The sequence below is a fragment of the Xiphophorus maculatus genome, chromosome 7 (assembly GCF_002775205.1).
Source record: "Xiphophorus maculatus strain JP 163 A chromosome 7, X_maculatus-5.0-male, whole genome shotgun sequence".
Lineage (NCBI taxonomy): Eukaryota > Metazoa > Chordata > Actinopteri > Cyprinodontiformes > Poeciliidae > Xiphophorus > Xiphophorus maculatus.
The window spans coordinates 17,099,167-17,117,663 of NC_036449.1; the positions used below are offsets into that span (position 1 = coordinate 17,099,167).

Consider the following 18,497-nt stretch of genomic DNA (forward strand, 5'->3'; position numbering starts at 1 on the left):
AATTAAAGATGTAAATGTCTTTGCAATAATGTAAATAACATCTGTTTATCACAGTGTTCCAACATTCCCTTCTTTACAATATATCACACTGAATAGCAGCTGGACTTGAAATATTACTAGGAAACCATGTAGTTAATCTCCACTTATAATATATGTTGTCATATCTACGCAGTAAATATGATTTAAGCTTTATTACACTGTAAATTATAAAACAAAGGAACGTGTGGAAGGTCTGAATGAGTGTCAGAAGTTGTGCTTTTATTTTGAAGAGTCAGAAATCCAATTGGAATTATGCTAGTTTAATAGCAACATAATTGAATGTTAGAAGCCAGCTAAGTTTATTTTTTTCCAGAAATGAACCATCATTTAACACATAATTCTTTTTCAGAGTCATCTGTGTAGTAATTGCTATTGAGCAACAGCTGATACAGACCATTATAAACCACTAAGAGCTCACATTCCATAAACAATAATAAATCAAACACACCCTTTTGCAGGACACTGAGATAGGTCTGAAATCTTCAGAGCACCTGTTTGAGTAAAAATGTAAGGTTTAAGAGCACCATTAACAGTCAAATCAAATCTTTTAACTGAATGTGAGACAAGTCTGAGTCCCAAGTCTTTGGAATGAAAGAGTAATTCAAGTCTTGAGAGGATAAATCTGAGTTACATCTTAAGTCTTCAGATCACAAATCACAGTCCAGTCTTGTGTCCTTTAGACAGCCTTTAAAGCAAATCATTTCTTTGGATAGAAATGTGAATTAAGCCTGGGGTTTTTGCGATTTAAGTATGACTTAAATCGCAAAAAGTCTCATACTGGTGTCCCCATCTCTACAAGGAATCATAGCAAAAAAAAAACTGTGGACTAAGAGAACATACAGAGACTAAAACTCCACAGAAACTAAACCAACTGTGCTGTCGCGTTGGGTATGTATGTGGTTTATTTTCCAGATAAATAGTGATAAGTCAGTAAGGACTCCAAATGTTCAGAGAAAAGGACAATTATTCGACCAGTAGGAGCTGGTTTGATGAGCTTAACCTCTTTGTGGGAGCAACAGTTCTCTCATGGAAACAATTACATTCAACAAGTCATCCTCCACAAATCAGATCAAATACCTTTGACTTTCTGTGACCAAACTCAATCAGAAAAACGTATCCACTTTTAGCCAACAGTTTTGAATACACCATTCATTTTGAATGCAGGTATGAAGTTTTAAAATACTGCTTCAGACGTCTGTAAACTGTAAAGATACAGAAGGCCATTACTTGTAGAGTAAGTTGTCAACACTGGCAACAGATTGGACGGAAGGATAAAACCTAAGAGCTCAGGGAGGCAGCAAAGTGAAACATGAACAGTGACACTTAAGCAGACTTCAGGGCAGAGTGACAGCAAGGATCACTCATCGCCTCCACATCTGGAGTTGATAACATCTTGCATGACCTCAGAGAAAGAGTCTTGGATATTGACAAGCTTAAAACGGTGAAAGAGTTGACAGAACAGGCTTGACTTGCTACCAGAAGAAAACAAACCCAAAACAATGCCATAAGGTCTTGCATATAAGGCAGTTCTCTATTCGTGGTATAATTGAGTTTCCCAGTATTTTTAAGTCATAACATCTTGTGTTAAGTATGCCTTTCAGATGCAATTATGCATCAACACTAAGATTGTTGCATGTAATACAGGTAAGCCTGGAAGGAATTCATGATATCCGAAAGACAAGATGTGTCCTAATCTGTGTCTCACCTCAAAATCCTCCTAGATCTGACACAATCAGACAAGTTGTTTAAGGTACATTTGGCACACCCAGTTTTGCATCAAAATAAAGCAATAATCTGGACACGAGACTAAGAAGACTAAATCAGGGATCAAATGGAAGGGACCCTGGAAGTTTTATCTAATATAGAAAAAGGATCGGGAGTATCAACAAGGACACACATTCAACACCCTGACACCAAAGCAAACTGTGAGAGTAATGAGGTACTGAAAATTAGTTTGTACGACTCAAAACCAAGCACCAAATGTCTCAAAATGTAACTGACCCGACCCCATCACAATATTTGCATTTAGCTTTTCTAATCATTAATTTTTAAAGCTGCTCTGTTGTTGGCATTTTTTTCTCACTCTGTGTTCATCAGAACAGAGTTCATCTGACATTGCTTTGTCAGGGGTTCCAAGTGGTCAAACATTCAGTAAACTCAGCGCTGAGTAAGACAATGGACATGCATTTTCACTTGCTTGGTCATTCTCTTTCACCAAAGACCCGACCACAGTGAGTAGACGAGTTTCAAACTTCTTGATTTCCCTTATTTAAACAAAGTACTTCAGAAGGCAAAATAATAGAAATATTGAGGGTGTTTCCACACATTGAAGTGCACTGCACTCTTGCAGACAAACTAAACTTTAATGTCGCAACTACTAAATTAAGTGTGTTTCATAGGGATTTTACAATAGACCAATGGAACATGGTGCATTATTTTGAACTGAAAGGAAAGTAGCACATGGTTTTAATCTCAGTTTTTAAACTCAGTATCAACCCAGCTCTTCTGTGAAAGTGTCAGAGGTTTATTAGAGAACACTGGTGAATGCACAGCATGATGAAGACCAAAGAACACAGCAGGCAGATCAAGGATAACATTGGGCAACAGGATTGAATTATAAAACAATATCCAAACTTAAACCTATCATCACTCACTGTTCAGTCCACCTTCAGAAAATAAAAGAACAACACAAGAAAGACACAGCTGCCCACCATCCTCCATTTAGAGACTTGAAAAAGGGCATTAATCAGAAAACCAGCCATGAGGCCCAGGGTAACTCTGGAGGAGCTGCAGGGATCCAGAAGTCAAGTCGGACATTTTGCAGACATGATAACTTTAACTTATGCACTTCATAAGTTGTCTAGAAGGGGACATTAAATATTTGGAAGAAGATGAGAAAAAAATAAAACCTGCAAGCATACTCGAAGAAATGCAAACACTTCACATCATCCTGAACAAATCTCGGTGTTGTTTTCTCCATCTTCCAGCAGGGTTACAAGCCTAAACCAGCAGCCATAGCTGGTGGTTTGTTCGATAAGTTTTATGTTTATAATTTCAAAAATTGTTCACTTCAGTAGGGAAAGCCAAGAAGTTTTAGGAAATAGGAAAAGAAAAGAGAAATATTTGAAGCAATCACTTCTAATCCCTCTATACATCCAGCAGCTGTTTATCTGAGGCTCCTATTCCTCCCATCAGTTACACAGCCTGAAACAATGGTGCTGTGTAGTGCCCCTCTACTAACTGATACATTCAGCCAAGGCCTGTTCGAGTGACTCTACAGAGCCCCAAGCACTGGACACCTTCGTCACAGAGAGGAAAATTATCACCGTCATCATCACGGACTTTTGAGCCGCATGAAGTATTTTACAAGCCAAAACGGTCTATAAAAACAAAACTCTGAGTTTCTTTCTGTGCAGGTAGTAAAGTGCTGGTGAAAGTTCAACTTTCTTGAAAGCTGTTGCTAGCATTGCAGTTTTTAAATGCAAGCTGGCAGCATTGTGGGCAATGAAACGGATAAAAAATAGTGAGATGCTCACATGACACCTGCTTTAGGTGCTTTATAACTGTGGTTAACTTCAGCAGCACTGTGTGCTGAGAGACGTTCAAGTAGAAGAGAACAAATGTAATAAAATAAAGCAAATACTCATATATATCATGCTAAATCTAGAATGAGTACTTACCACCACCTGCGGCACTGAGTCCACCTCAGCCTCAGCTGGATTCTTGTATTGCTGTGGGCTCTCAATGACCAGTTCCTTCTTTGGAGCTTTACCAGCTTTTCCCTGCATTGTCAACAGCTCCAACGAAATATTCCTGACTTAGATCCCAAAAATAGGCTCTTTGTGAGCATATCAGTAAGCAAACAAAATCACTTCTTGTATGGATAAAAGAAAAAAGTTTGTAGTTCTTCTCAGACTCAAGCTCCAGCTCAGCTGAGACAACTCTGACTGGAGGCAGTTGACTCACACCCAGGCTGAGGAGATGGCCCCTCCTACACTCACCACTGTGCAGCCGGAGGGAGTTAAACACCCTCTCACCCACATATATATATATACACACAAAGATGATATCTGACCCCGAACAGTCCACCTGTACTGTGACAGAGAAAAAAAAACAACAAAAGAAATTCCTCAAGTATCACAGGGGGCTCCCATGCCTTGTAAGACTTAACAAACTTAAGGAGATTGAGATCGCTACTATTAATCAAAGGCAGGGTTTTTAATTTCATCCCTAAACCTCAAACGAATCAACTAATGAGACTTTGTCCATAAAACTCCTTGAACACCAAAAACAGAGGCCCCTTGCATTAAAGTAAAGGCTTTACCCTTGGCCTGCTTCTTCGGCATCCCAATAAAAGCAGATCACAGGTCTGAGGCCGGTTCCACCTTCAGGTCCTACTTCTTGTTGATGCAACTGCTCGAGGGGCATTCCAACACAAAGCAGCCCCCGTCTAGCCAAGCAAGGAATGGGCCTGACTTCTTGATTCCTCCAGTAGGCCACTGCAGGGGAGGATGTTATCTTTTCACGCCCGTGTTTCAGCTCAAGGCGCGGGGGAGGGCAGCTGTTCCACCTTCCCACTGTCACATGTTCCCACAGAGCCCCGAACAGCCATTGACGATTAAAAGGTTGGACTCCCATGACTGCAAATACCCTTACGAAGTAATTAATTATCTTTCACATTAAAATGAACAAATAGAGACAATTAGGATAATTGTACATGAAATAAAACAGGAACTGTATAGTCTGATTTAATGTTACCATGAAAAAATAATGTTATGTCTTTTTATATTATGTATACACATACATTTTTCTCTGATGGTAACATGCTCTGCTATCTTGTCTCAGGAAAAGGAACTCAAGGAAACACATATAAACATAACCTAATAATCAAACAGGCTTTCTGTTTCACCTCTTCTCATTCATACCAATTGTTAAACTAACAGCGATATTGACATCAGTTTAGCTGTATAAAACTTGACATACACTTTGGAGTGTCTAATCCATTGTTTTTTGTTTCCCTGCAATGTGGAATATTTCTTGGTTTAGGATTCATCATAACTGGTTTATTTTACGACAAAAACTGGGAGGAGATGCAAAGTCATTAAATTCATCAGGCCACATCATTTGCAAAAACTGAATGATTATGTAATAGATGTACCAAATTAGATATTCATAGTATTCACAGTATTTATACATTACCAAGCAACTCATCTTCTGTAGAATCAGTTTTTTTTTATTTCTACTCTTTACCTCCTTCTGGTTCTATGATGTGTAAAATTAATTGGAAAGAGAGAAATAAACAAAATGCCAAATGCTATAATTTGTGTAATTTGCTAGATGCTATCCGCATAGATGAAACTGTGGAATGGGAGTATAGCTGGCCTTCTGGGTTGCATAACAAGACCTTAGAGCCAAAGTAAAATAGGGTGGAACCTGGAATGTAACAAAACAACCCACCCCACAGTATGCAATTCCAAGACTCAGCATCATGCAGCTTGTTTACAAGTCCACTTTCCAGACTGTATTAAGCTGAATAGGACAATAGCTAGTAATTGTTTCACATTTATATGCACCTACTCCAGTTTTCTGGCCAAGCACTGATCTTTGAAAAAGCCAGACATGCCAATTCCGATTTCGGTCAATACAGATTTTTTTTTTATATATATATAACTGACACTGTGACATATCTGATAAATCAGCCGACTGAATTATCAGTATATCCCTAATTTTTACTTGAGGTTATTATACCATAAGAATCTCACACCAACCCGTTGCTACATAATACTACACTTACATTGCAGCTCACACTTCTTAAATAAATCACAAGTCCAACAATGAAATTGATGTCATTATCAAAATCCAAAAAAGAACTAAAACATAACTCAGACAATACTATTAGCGATATTTAAACAATTATTCTGGTCATTTGAGTCTTTTGAAAACTGAGTGCAAGAACTATTACACAGTTTTCTTTCTCACCATAAGTGGTGAGGCATTGTAAATGCTGAAAGAGGTCAAAACATGAGGAAAATGGAGAGAAGTTTATAGAACATCAAGAATCTCTGTCCCTTTAAAGCATTCCCATTCTATATTAGGATCAAAAGTGTTCATCTGTGTCAAGATTTGCTATATTACTCTTGCCATGACACCACTTGTCTCTATTTTGTATATTTAAGTATTGACTGACTTTAGAAAATTACATTTCAGTGCTCCATGAGTTCTCTAATTTTTCCAGATGATTGTTAGCCACTAGTTTCACTTTCAGTTTCAAGTATCCGACTTCACGGAGAGAGTTTATCTTAGTAAATGCATATTTCATTTTCATAGTTTTGCTTGAGATTATTATTATTTTTTTTTAACTTTCTGATGAGGTATTACAAATACCAATCAATTATGAAGGCCAAATGTGATATTATGAGAAATGAATTTGACCACAGCTGCTACACTTTCCTAAATGTTTTTTAAAAAATTAGCTGGAGCGCTAAGCCTGAAAATGAGCAACAAAGACATACAAATACCACATAAGCTACTGTGTTGAACACTATTTGCATATTAATCATCAAAGATACTTTATCCTAACATTTGGGAAAAGGTGATTTCTTTGAAGTAGATCTCTACCCAGACACTGATCTTGTGAAACACTTTCCAAGTATTCTCACAAGTATGTTTTGTGTGTGTAGCGTTGATTATCTGTAAAATGCCCAACATTCAGAGATACCAACGAGTAAACCAACTTTGGAGGCAACATGTCAACAAAGAGATATGAACTCCTACTGTAACGTAATGTAAACAGGAAACTCTAGTGGAGGGCAAAAATGCTATCTTATCTATAATCTGTGAATGTTTTCTGCTTGATGTCATGCAAGTTTAGTCTGGGATCTTATCAAAAAGCATATAAAATTGTTCTCATTTGGCACCTTACATTGAAAACTGCATTTGTCCAGATGAGAGGTGGTGCTCCCTTTAAATCATTTTAAAGAAGCGCTATTAACATCTGCATAGCTGATCTCACCATATTTCCTCCTAGATGTAAAGAGCCAGAGTTTGACCTAAGCCTGTCCTCTATTGTCACAATGGCTTGAATTCCCAAAAATAATAACCTGCTTTAATCAGAAGGAATTAAAAAGACACACATTATGGTTTATATCCTTTCATAACAAGGGTTAGTGGATAACAAATCCTGTACAGCTACTGGAGTAAAAATAAAGAATAAAAGTTTCAAATCTGATGCACACAAAGAGAAGAAAAAGAATGTACTCTGCATTTGTCCTTCTTGAAATTATAGTTTCTTCTTATTTTTGTAATTGGATAGCTATATTCTACAATCACATAAAAATATAAATAGTTGATCATAAAAATGACCTCTTAATTTTATTTCCCAGATTGAAACTATGTTAGCAGCAGATTATAAATGGGCTACAACTACTACATAAATATCAACAGTGTGAACTGAAAGTGGTGTAGAACTGTACAGCTTTAGCATTGTGCAGTGTGACTAATATGCAACTAGGAGTAAACTCAATAATATTCAGGCAGAGAAATGCCAACAATAATGAGTTCACTCTCTTTCTGGAGAAACACACCTTTTATCTTGCAGTTCTGCTTCAAAATGTTTCACACAGCTGGCTCTAATCCGATCGATTTTGATTGGACCTATAGAGATAAAGTCTTAGTACAGTGTTTTACTTTACCTTTTTGTCAATTGTGACTTTTCGGCAAAGCTAAAACTGTGATTTTATTAGAATAGAAGTTTGAAAACTTCTAATATGAAGTAAAAACAAAAAGTAACAGCTGCTAAATTTAATCATGGTGCATATTCTTAATAGAAGAGACTTTCTTTTGGAAATGCTTTCAAACAAGCCTGTTGTAAACTTTAAAAAGAAAACAATAACTGAGGTCTGAAGAGTTTCAGATATAGTACATATGGTTATTTGCTGCATTGGAAAGATTAAAAACTTTAATATATAATACATAAATGGCGCTTCAAATACCCTAGTTGATGCTTTACAATTTCATACATTATGCATTTAGTCTTCACTCACACTGGAAGACTGCCATTCTGTCCCTCCCAACCAGCACAATCACACCAACATATTTATGGCAATGTTGGGTTAAGTGTCTTGCAAAGAACATGACGACAGTATGCACTCGGTCAGGCGTTTGAATCGGCGACACTCTGGTTGCACAGTAAACGCCTAGTCCCTGGCACCACTGAAATCTCTATTTTCTTAATTTGAACCCTTTTACAAGTGCTGTCAAGCTCATTTAGTTTATATCATCACCACTTCAAGCTTTTGATAGAGTCTTAAATTGAGTGATTAATTCAGGAGGTCTAAATCTAGTTTTGGGGAATTTTTGGGTTGCTTCTGGCCAGGAGACAGACAAGCTTGATTTTTTTCACAGATTATCTGTCTATTAAAACTCTCACAACATGACAGTTTTAACAAATATATATATATATATATATATAAACATAAAAGTTACCTACATCAGGTTTAATAGTCAAACTCATGGATTCTCATTCTAAACACCAATCACAAAAAAACAGGAAATAAAAGGAAGAAGATAGGGTTAAAATGACATTTAGGATTTGAATATTTTCCATAACATAATATACGATTAAACAAAATCAGTTTTTCATAAATCTTTGTCAATGCAAATTTTCTACATCTTTTTATTAAAGCTACTCTGTGGTGAAACGTGTCACACCAAGCACATTCTCTGCACACATTCAATCGATACAAAAGACTGTAAATACTGATGGAGGATTAACTCCTGCTGTCTGGATGATAAGACCATCCCTGAGCCAAGGGAAGCAATCGTGCCCTTGACCTAATTCCCTGCAATCAGCCAGGCCACTGTCACTCAGCACTTTACATTCAATCTGACGAGCCCACAACAAGAACAAGGCATCAAACTCACACGCAATCGCACACAGTTAAGTCAACACAAACAAGAGGGGAAAGACAAGCTGGTACGGAGCAGCAGAATCTCTGCCAACCCTGCCGGTTCCCAGATGAAGAGCAGTGATTGATTTCCAGCACACACAGAGCTTACTGTCCCTCTCTTTAACCTCCTCACTTGCATCCCAGCTCTCAAGAGGCTTTAACCCATGCAACACTTAACAGGAGGCAACGCTCAACCCTCCTACTGCCCTACTTTTTATACACTTCACTCTACTGAATGCTTACTCACATGGAAACAAGACTGCAAATAATGCAGCCATTACTCTGCCAAATGTGAAAGGTGATAGTGTAAGTGCTTGGAAATATGTAATCTTATAAGCACTTCCGGTTCTCTCTCTGTATAGAAATAGGAAAAAAAAAATGTACCTAGTGAAGGTACACGTTTTATACTTCTGAATCATTTCGCTGTGCACTCTCATTCAGCATTTTGGCCACTCAAAAGCAAAAGAGTTTCAAAAATGTTGTCTTTCTTAAAGTTAAATATATAATTTTCAATAAGAAAAACCTGCTGTATTTAGTTAATATGAATCTAAATATATTTTATAAACCCTCTTACACAACAGAAGATTTTTGTGCAAAATGAAAATCCTTTTCCAGTCTTAATCATCATTTTTAAACATCGTTAGTTGAAATAATGATATTTAGAATTAGCTTTTAGATTCCGTATTTTTACACTGAAACTAAGAATTAAAAACATGCACATAAAACGATTACACTGACTGCTACCATATTTAATGAAGGCAGACCTTAAGTATTCTAGGTGTTGGTATGACACGAGACTCTCTCCGACTCAGCGCCCTCTCAGCCTCAGATGGCCCGGCAGGCTCGGCAGCTTCCTTGCAGATGTAGCCGCTGCAATTCCTCTCCAAGACAGTTCGCAGCCCGTCAAAAACAACGGCGCTGGTGGTGCACCCCATTCCTCCACATGCAAGCGGGCATCATTCAGGGGAGCCCGCTCATGACCCAGTTTCTCTTATCTTCCCCTGCTGCACTCTGGTCCATGATTCCGCTCGGAACCCCACGAATCCAGAGTTTTTTGGGGGGGTTTTACAGGCGGATGCAAAGACAGTTTCCAGGCAGCGGAATCCAAAGAGGGTAAATTTATGCACTCAAACAAGAGGAGAGTCCCATAAGGCTGTAATTGTGAGCTGCACCAGTGTGTGCACAGGAATACCTCAGTCAGCAGATGAGAAAGAGCGAGTGAGCAAAGCAGAGCAGAGAGTGAGGGATGAGGGGGGATGAAGGATGCTGCGAGAGCTCTGCTGCTGCTCCAACTAATGCTGAGCTTCGCCGCAGTGTGTGTGTGTGTGTCCGCGCATCTGTCTCACTCACTCAGTCACTTTCTTGCTCTATACTGAATTTTAAAAAATGTTCTCCTCTTTCTTATCTGCATTTTAATTCAACGAAATCCATGCATTACATATTTCCCCCATTAAATTTGATTTATGTGAATAGACAGATGAGTAAGAGTGAGAAATATGGGTTACACTGTATCGGAATGGTTCATATCCGGAGGGAGCGTCTGAGCCACGGTCAGGCAAACAGCAATATGGCTGAATGCTTTTTTAGTTCAAGCTGGGGGGAAAAAAAGCAGAGCAACAGCAGAAAATATTGTATGAATCATAATGGGGGGAGACATGTAAAATGGCAGATTCTGCAGCAGATGTTTTAAAAATGATAGGAAAAGCAATTTTAATATAAGATAAAACAAAACAAACAGGCAACACTAAGTGCTCTGAAAAGCCTAGTTCTGGTAGTGATCCAGCTCAAGCTTTACAGAAATCTCTGTTTCCAAAACAAGACCAGGACATGGGAGGATTTAAAGCTTTCAGGCCAAGACATCAAACAGGGAGAGTTGTGTTTTGTTTTTTGCAAAAGATTAACTGCACTTGATCACAAGCCGCCAGCTCTGCCAAGCACAGATACTGGGAGTGGAACAACAAAACTGAATCAAGCTAAAGTTTTGGAAAACACCAAGATATGATTCACTCATAGCAACAATATTTGAATGATGCGTCTGTAGTCTGCTAATGAGGAAAATAGAAGATATAAGCAGATGATGCTTTGAAAAGGTGGGAAATTAAAGTTTTTATTCCTACATTTAGGAAAAAGAGTAGACATACTGTGTGAGACCTGAGGTAATTCAGCTGTAAAAAGTTTGTCAAAAAATCCTTGACAGCACAGCACTGGTGAAAAAATTATTTACAATTCAATGTTATATATTGGAAGGAGATTAGTCATTTCACTCCTCCATTTCATACTACTGTACTTTGGGACATTCATACCAACAGTTCTGAGAACAAAATCATATCGCCAACTGGGTATAAGTTGATATCCTGGCATTTCAATGCATTTCATACCTTATCATAACATTTGATGAATCAAAGTTATTTTTAATAGTTTATGTAAGAGAGTGGTTTTTCTGCTCCAAAATATTAACCTGTATGGTACTCAGAGTTATCTTGGTTTGCTCTAGTCTGATTTCTACCAGTAGTTTGCCAAAATGGGATCAGATTAAAACAATTTACTACTTACATCTGAGATTTCAGCATTTCTATCTCAATATATCTCCAAAATTCAACAAACAAATTAGCAAGTAAAACCATTTGGCATAGTGAAAATGTTTTTTCACACGTGCAAAATTCAAGAAGGAATGGCTAAAATATCAAAACCTTTCTTACTGTATATGGAAAAGTTTTGGTGTTGAATCCAAGCACAAAGAAACTCACAACATCCTCCTACAAAGAGGAAGACAGAGTCACGTTCATCATGGTTTGTTTTTCCCCTACTTTTCCTTCCTTTTTCTGTAAACAGCCCTTGATGACCTCTTAAAAGAAAATAAAAACTGCCTCAAAAGAAAAGAAAAGGATTGTCCGGAGAAAAACTATATAAAAACAATTATATGAATACATTTTTAAGGCTCACTGCTTCACGAAATATCTCTACTCTGATACTAACACATGCAGATAAATCTATCCAAACAAATCATCACTCATAGCAAGTGCTCAACAAGAAAGGCAGTTTTCCCGCATCATGATGGTGGGTTAAATGCTTACATGCATTCCCTCCTGCTGCTGCTGCTGTGTTAATATTTCAGGGCTGCTTGACATACTGAACTTCATTTGAAAGAAAGAGGAGAACTGCAGAGAAAAGCTGCTGAGTCTGTGAATGAAAGAAGATTCAGCAATACTGATGGGGAAAACGAAGGCCAAGCCTTTGATTGCTCAGAAGGAAGTGTTTCTCTTATTTTAGCTTATCGTTTCTTTCACACTGTAAATCCAGACTTCATCCTCTTGCCATTGCAGAGAGGGATTTAAAGGTTTAAATAGAATAACAAGTAATACTCTGCAGGAAAGCTGAATAGTTATAAATCTCCTTTTTGGAAACTGCACAGATGAACAACCTCTTTTTTTTTTTTTTTGCTAAATTTAAAGGATATACAAATGAGTCCTAACTACTACTCAGTGCAGAGCGGCAATGTGTGTATGAGTGAGACGTTGGTCAGACCACAGCAGAAGTGACACAGCTGGCCATCATAAATCATCTTGCTCGGGGGCGCAGATTTATCATATGCATGTAAGGACATGCCTTCACCAGTGTGTGAGAGCTTTCGGTGTTCATGCCATCCTATACAGTATTTGTGGAATCTATAAATATAACATCCAAACAAAAGCTGTCAAAAGGCACAAAGCCGCAATGAAACCTGGAAGAACACCTGACCAGTCCACCACCACAGAACCCACCATGAATTCTATCATATAGGAAATTTGATGAAAATGTGAGACAATCTGTTTAGTATTAAAGTAAAAGTAGAAGTGGACATAGTAGTACACCCACCACTTAAAGGCTTAGAACCACTAAATTGAAAGAGATCTTGGTATCACTGAGATAAACTGTGCTGACTTGAAATCGTTTGTAAATGCAAGAAATGTCTGAAACTTCTCTGCCAGCTAAACTAATTTTCGTTAGTATTTTCGTTCAATAACAAGTTTCATTTTTGTTGCTTAGTTTTATTCAAGTCACTTTCTTTTCCAGAGATAAATAAAACAAATTGCACATCACATATGAGCTAAATATTTAATTGGATATTCTTAAATTGAACAGTAGTCAACCAAAGGACTGAGATGAAAAATTCCCATTAATTGTGAGCTGAAGCATCAAAATACTGACGTACTGTAGCTGCTGTGCAAACCATCAACATGCATTTATTTGCCAGTTCTTGGGTTTAAATTATGTATCTTTTGTTTTATTTTAATTAAAATAAACAAAGCATTACTTTTGTACCAAATCTTAAGGTACAGTTGTACTGAATTATTAAATTTGAACGTAATCGCTGAGCCATGAGATGTAGTAATGATTTTTTGCTTTTGCACCTCTGTGAAGTAGCTCCGACCATCTGACTGTGACATAAATGCTGCCTCAGTGTAATCAATACTCCACCAGACTGAATACACTCCAGAGTACTTTCACACTTCTTTATTTACTTGGACTGTGGCCAAGTTACAGTGGTCTCTAGTCCACAATTCGAGTGTGTTGGGCATTTCAAACCACGACACAGAACCTCAACCAGGCGTGTGTGTATATATACAGTATATATATATATATATATGCATATAAAATAATGTACAGAATATAAGCTTCATCCAGCTTCAATTTCCTATCACCATGCCAATGTTACTCCTGAATTTCCTCACTGTGGGAGTAATGGCCATTTCTGTTCAATTCCTGTTCAATTCTATTCTAAGTTTTCTTTTTGTTGGATTCATAAATACTGCCTTTATCAAAATTCTCTTTTGTGGTCAGAGCAGTTAACAGTTGTACCAGAACTGTTTGCAGAAATAAATTATTTTTTCTGTAATTTTTTCAGGGTTAGAGAGAGAAACTCTATATCAGCAAAATATTAAAGGTTCCTGGTTGGACGGCGCTCATGCTGCCTTGGGCGGTTGCCCAATGTCGCTCATATCGAAACTGCCACTCCCTAAATGTGAGTGATGTTTAACACCTGGAGCTAAATACCAGAGTTACAACTGAAGTAGAAATTACATTATCGACCTAAATAATGAAAAAACATTTTATTTTTTAATTTCATGAGGGCATTGTATACTGTGTTAAATTAAATGACATGCAGACTGGGTTCTCCACAGATCCAGATTTAAATTCCCTGGGTAGGAAGGTCTAAAAAAACCTTTTTTTTTTTTTTTTTGTAGGAAGTGAGGAAAACTTCCTTTTCCTCACGGTAAAAAACATTGTTTAGGTATGAAGCTTGTAAACACATAATTGAACTGAACACATTGCTGCTACTTTTGTCTTAGGTGGATGTTGTGTTATGAGTTGATGGGCAATTTTAGTATGTAGCACTTAATGGCAATATCAACACAGCAACTATGAACTATAAACCTACAAACTATGTTAAAAAATTATATTGTTATTGTTATGTTGTTGCCATATTTTAGCTGCACTACATCACCACCTTGTGACATTAGTAGGAGTTTGTCCCACTATTGCCAGGTTGCCAGTTTGACTCCCGCTCCACCCACCTCTGTCGTGACATCCTTGGGCAAAACATTTGCCTGGTGGCACCGGTGCATGGCAGCCTCGCTTCTGTCAGAGGCAGCTGTGGCTACTATACAGCAGCTTGTGAATGTGTGAATGACTTGATAAAGCACAGTACTAATACAAGCCATTTACCATTTGTACTAATCGAGCTATATAAACAAAATATTTTTGGTAAATAGTTTCATACACAAAACCCATTTAAAAATGTCACAGTCTCAATCAAATCCAATTTACTTAAACATATTGGATTAGAGCGCTGTTTCTCTCCTCCAGCTATACTTTAATTGTGCCAACGTGTGCACCATGCTGGAGTCTCAACTGGCCATCAGTAACTAAAAAAAGCTATTACAAGCCATTATAGCAGCACAGCATTGGGTGGAGCCGAGTTCCACACATCAAAGCTGCTGAGAGGAGTCAAGTTGAGCTTCCTGCTTCACACTAAGTTTCTAAGTGTGCTAAGTGCACACAAAAAGGGCAGAAATATCTCAGTGTGGTTCTAAGCAGGCAGAGGGGAGTTTAGAACGAGCTGACATCTCATCTAACAAGCCTGTTTGGAGTGAAGGTCAAGTCTACAGCTGGTCCTGTTTTTATGCTTCGTCTCTACAGGGAGGCGTGTGTTTTTGCTTTTTTTGTCCTGAGAGAAATCCCAAAGAGGTGGACCGCAGAGACATCACCCACATAACCAGCAGGATAGGGCAGATCAAACAGAGCAAGTTACCAGCTGGAACCCTCCTGGAACTGCTTAACGGAAGTGGCTGTTTCCTGCTGATGTGTGAGTTAATCTTGTCATAACAAAAACGCCTCTCTCTGCCTGCTGTCCTGCAAAGACCATCAGGATTCATAACTACTGGAAAGTTTTGTGGAAACCAACAGATAGCTTCTAAAGTTCAAAAACTAAAGTGAAACAAGTTGAGTTTTAATGCTGAAGTTTGAAGTAAGGAGTGATATTAACCAAGAGGGAGTTTTACAAAGAACTCAAGGAGGAAACATGGAAATCAGCTCCCAATGATCTTTGTTGTGGATACAGTCCTGAAGCTACATACGTGGGTGGGCTGCAAAGATAGGCTTGGAATGTCAACAAACTACACACCTTGCAGTTTTAAAATGCAAAGCACAGTGCCATGAAAAAATAATAACCTGCTTACAGGCTACAACTACTATCAGACAAAGATAATCTAAATACATAAAGCAGTTTTTAAACAATGATTTAATTCATTAAAGAGCAAGATGACTATAGAAATGAAATTACATCAGACTTATATAGCACTTTTCAACCCTCCAAGGGTTCTCAAAGATTCTTTACATGAAATCAGTCATTTCCAATTATGCATTCATTCACAAGCTGACTACTGGATTGTAGCCACAGCTGCCCTGGGGCAGTCTGACAGAAACAAGGCTGCCATTTCACGCCATTGGCCCTTCTGACCAGGCAAGGCGAGTGAAGTGTCTTGCCCAATGACACAACGACAGAGGTGGGCTCCGCAGGAATTGAAGAGGCATGTCTGGCAACATGACGTAGGGTAAAAGATCCCAAAAAGCAACATATCACACTCCAGTCAGTCTGGAAATGGTTACAAAGTTGTTATCCATAACAAACTAAACATTTGCCTGGCGTTTGCTGGCCTGTACAATTCTACTCGGGGGGGGGGGGGGGGGGGGGGATCTCGCTTCCAGCATAGTCTGGATCTCCGGTCAATTTTTTACCGGGCCAATCAGGGAACAGAAGGAAAAGTTGTGAAGGATGGCGTTAATTTTCTGCACTGTTTTGGAATTGTACCCTGCTTGTAGCCTTGACAATGGCAGCGGAGGAAGTGAACGAAGCCGTTCACTCCATGTTGACCGTGCTGCCAAATATTGAATTAACATTAACAGCTGCCTGGTTCGGGTCAGCACTTCTCTCTTCGAAGTGGAGGACAGTTGTTTAGAGCGCAGGCAATAAGGCCATAAGCTTCTTAGCGTTGAACTGGAACATTACATACAGTACGTGATTGGGTAAAATTTAAAACCTCAACACTGCCCATCCCTCCAGGAAGCCAGGAAGTCAATGATTGGCTGCTGAGCAATTATTTCTCAACAGCCAAGAGCCCAGACTCTCTATATGAAGTAAAGTGAAGTAAGGCACCAAGGCACTGGTTTTTACCAGGCTAAGGAAACATGGGAGAGTAGCAAACATTCAAGAGTTTCTAAAATATTTCAAGCAGCAGGACACACATCATTACCTGCTGCTTCTAGTAATAATTGAAGACAGTTTATTTTGACTGCTACAAAGAAAAACACCAAGTCTCTCTGCGACCTAGTTCATGCACAGGTTGCCCTTATCCTCCTAAAAAACAAACACAACACAGCCACATCCCCTTCCTTCGAGATAGTTTATTTACCCCCAGAGAAGAAAATGGCCCATTTTCCTGAGTAGCAGCGCTTCCTTTACTTTGTAGTGGAGCTACCAGGCGTGGAATGAGTATACACTGCAGCTAACGCACACACACACCTACACACAAACCAAACATCACAATGCCAAGCATATCTACAAAGCATGCCAACAGATCCATGCATCTTGGTTCAATTTGTTAATATATGGTAATCCTGCTGTGCGTTTCTGCAAATTTTACTGCAACACCAGCAGAAATTGTCTAAAGCAGTGCCAAGCCTTAAGGCATCAGAATTCACAGCATGAATATTCTCATTATAAACCAATGCATAAAAACTGTTGGATTATCAAATATATTAAGCACAGCTGCAATAAAACCTTTAAGAAAGCAGCAAAAAGCATGAAAACAAGAGGCTACAAATAAAAAGTGTTTGATTATAGGTAATCATTTGTGCACTGAGACAAATGCATCAAGAGAATATTGGGAGCTTGGTTTTGTTGTGAAAGAGACAAACCTCAGAGCATTATGTTACTGCCACCCAAAGGAAAATTTATGGTACTACATACAAAGCAAACATCCACAACTTTATTTCAACTTTAATTTTATACCATTCTTCATGTTTATTTTGGAACCACTGTCCTATTGGACAGTTTAAACAAACTATCGTAAAACCGTCACGGATTAAAATACATTTATTTAAAATGCACAAGAAAAATGCAGGAGGCACCAATCAGAAACTGGAAACTGTTGGAAAACTGGAAGTAACTGGAAGTGTAACATAAACACTGACTTATAGAGAGTACTAATTAAGAAGGAGAGAGCCATCCATCAGAATCATCACCTTCATGCTAAACTTCTGGATAAATGTTTTACATTCAAACTAGACTAACTTTAAGATATATTTGGCTGCAATGACAAGATCAATATCTGGAGGAGTCAAGTCAAATCTTTCAAAGCCAAAAACCATCTACCAATTGTGAAGCATGGTGGCAGCATCGTGCTAAAGGGTTATTTGCTGTCTGTGGTTCTGCATTAATTAACTGCATTAATTCTTGAAGAATTATTTAACATCAACATCTAGAAGGCTGAAACTTGGGCACAGTTTGATGTTCTAACAATAAAATGATCTCACACACGCCTCAAAACTAGTTTGGAATGAATAAAATAGGCTAGCATGCAAGAAAAGTCAGGTTCATGCTATTATAAAAACTAATTTAAATGATATATACTATTACTTGTTAAAAGATTGGTCAAATGTCCAGCTAGAATTATGCCAGAACCAAACTGATGCAAAATCAAAAGATGTAATGAGAATTTATTTGTTATGTTGACCCTGTGGATTGGAGAAGGTCCTCAAGAAGTTGTAAACATGCATTAATAATTAAGAGGAGTGGATATAAACACATAATTGGAACAATATGAAAAAGTTTCAATTTAAGTAGAAAACAAAATCAATGTTCTAAGTTTATGAGTGAGCAAAATATCTCTTCTTGAATATCTTCATTCGTTAATATTGCATTTATTGTGTAAACGTTTTGCCATATCAGCAAAACGTTTTCAGTGGGAG

At 38.0% G+C, this 18,497-nt stretch overlaps 1 protein-coding gene across 29 annotated transcripts in view; it reads right to left on the reverse strand.

Moving 5' to 3' along the window:
- dock9 (dedicator of cytokinesis 9) overlaps positions 1-18,497 on the reverse strand; it is a 77,626-nt gene that overhangs the window by 43,030 nt on the left and 16,099 nt on the right. For 5 of the 29 annotated variants that reach the window (XM_023336298.1, XM_023336296.1, XM_023336293.1 and 2 more), the window contains exon 1: positions 9,752-10,211. The exons of 6 other annotated variants lie outside the window; for them this stretch is intronic. In XM_023336298.1, the coding sequence (XP_023192066.1) occupies positions 9,752-9,922 (171 nt within the window). In that variant the 5' untranslated portion in view covers positions 9,923-10,211. Of the gene's footprint in view, positions 1-3,719; positions 3,986-9,751; positions 10,215-18,497 lie in introns of those variants that run through there. 18 more of the 29 variants (XM_023336315.1, XM_023336313.1, XM_023336303.1 and 15 more) reach the window with 7 other exon arrangements.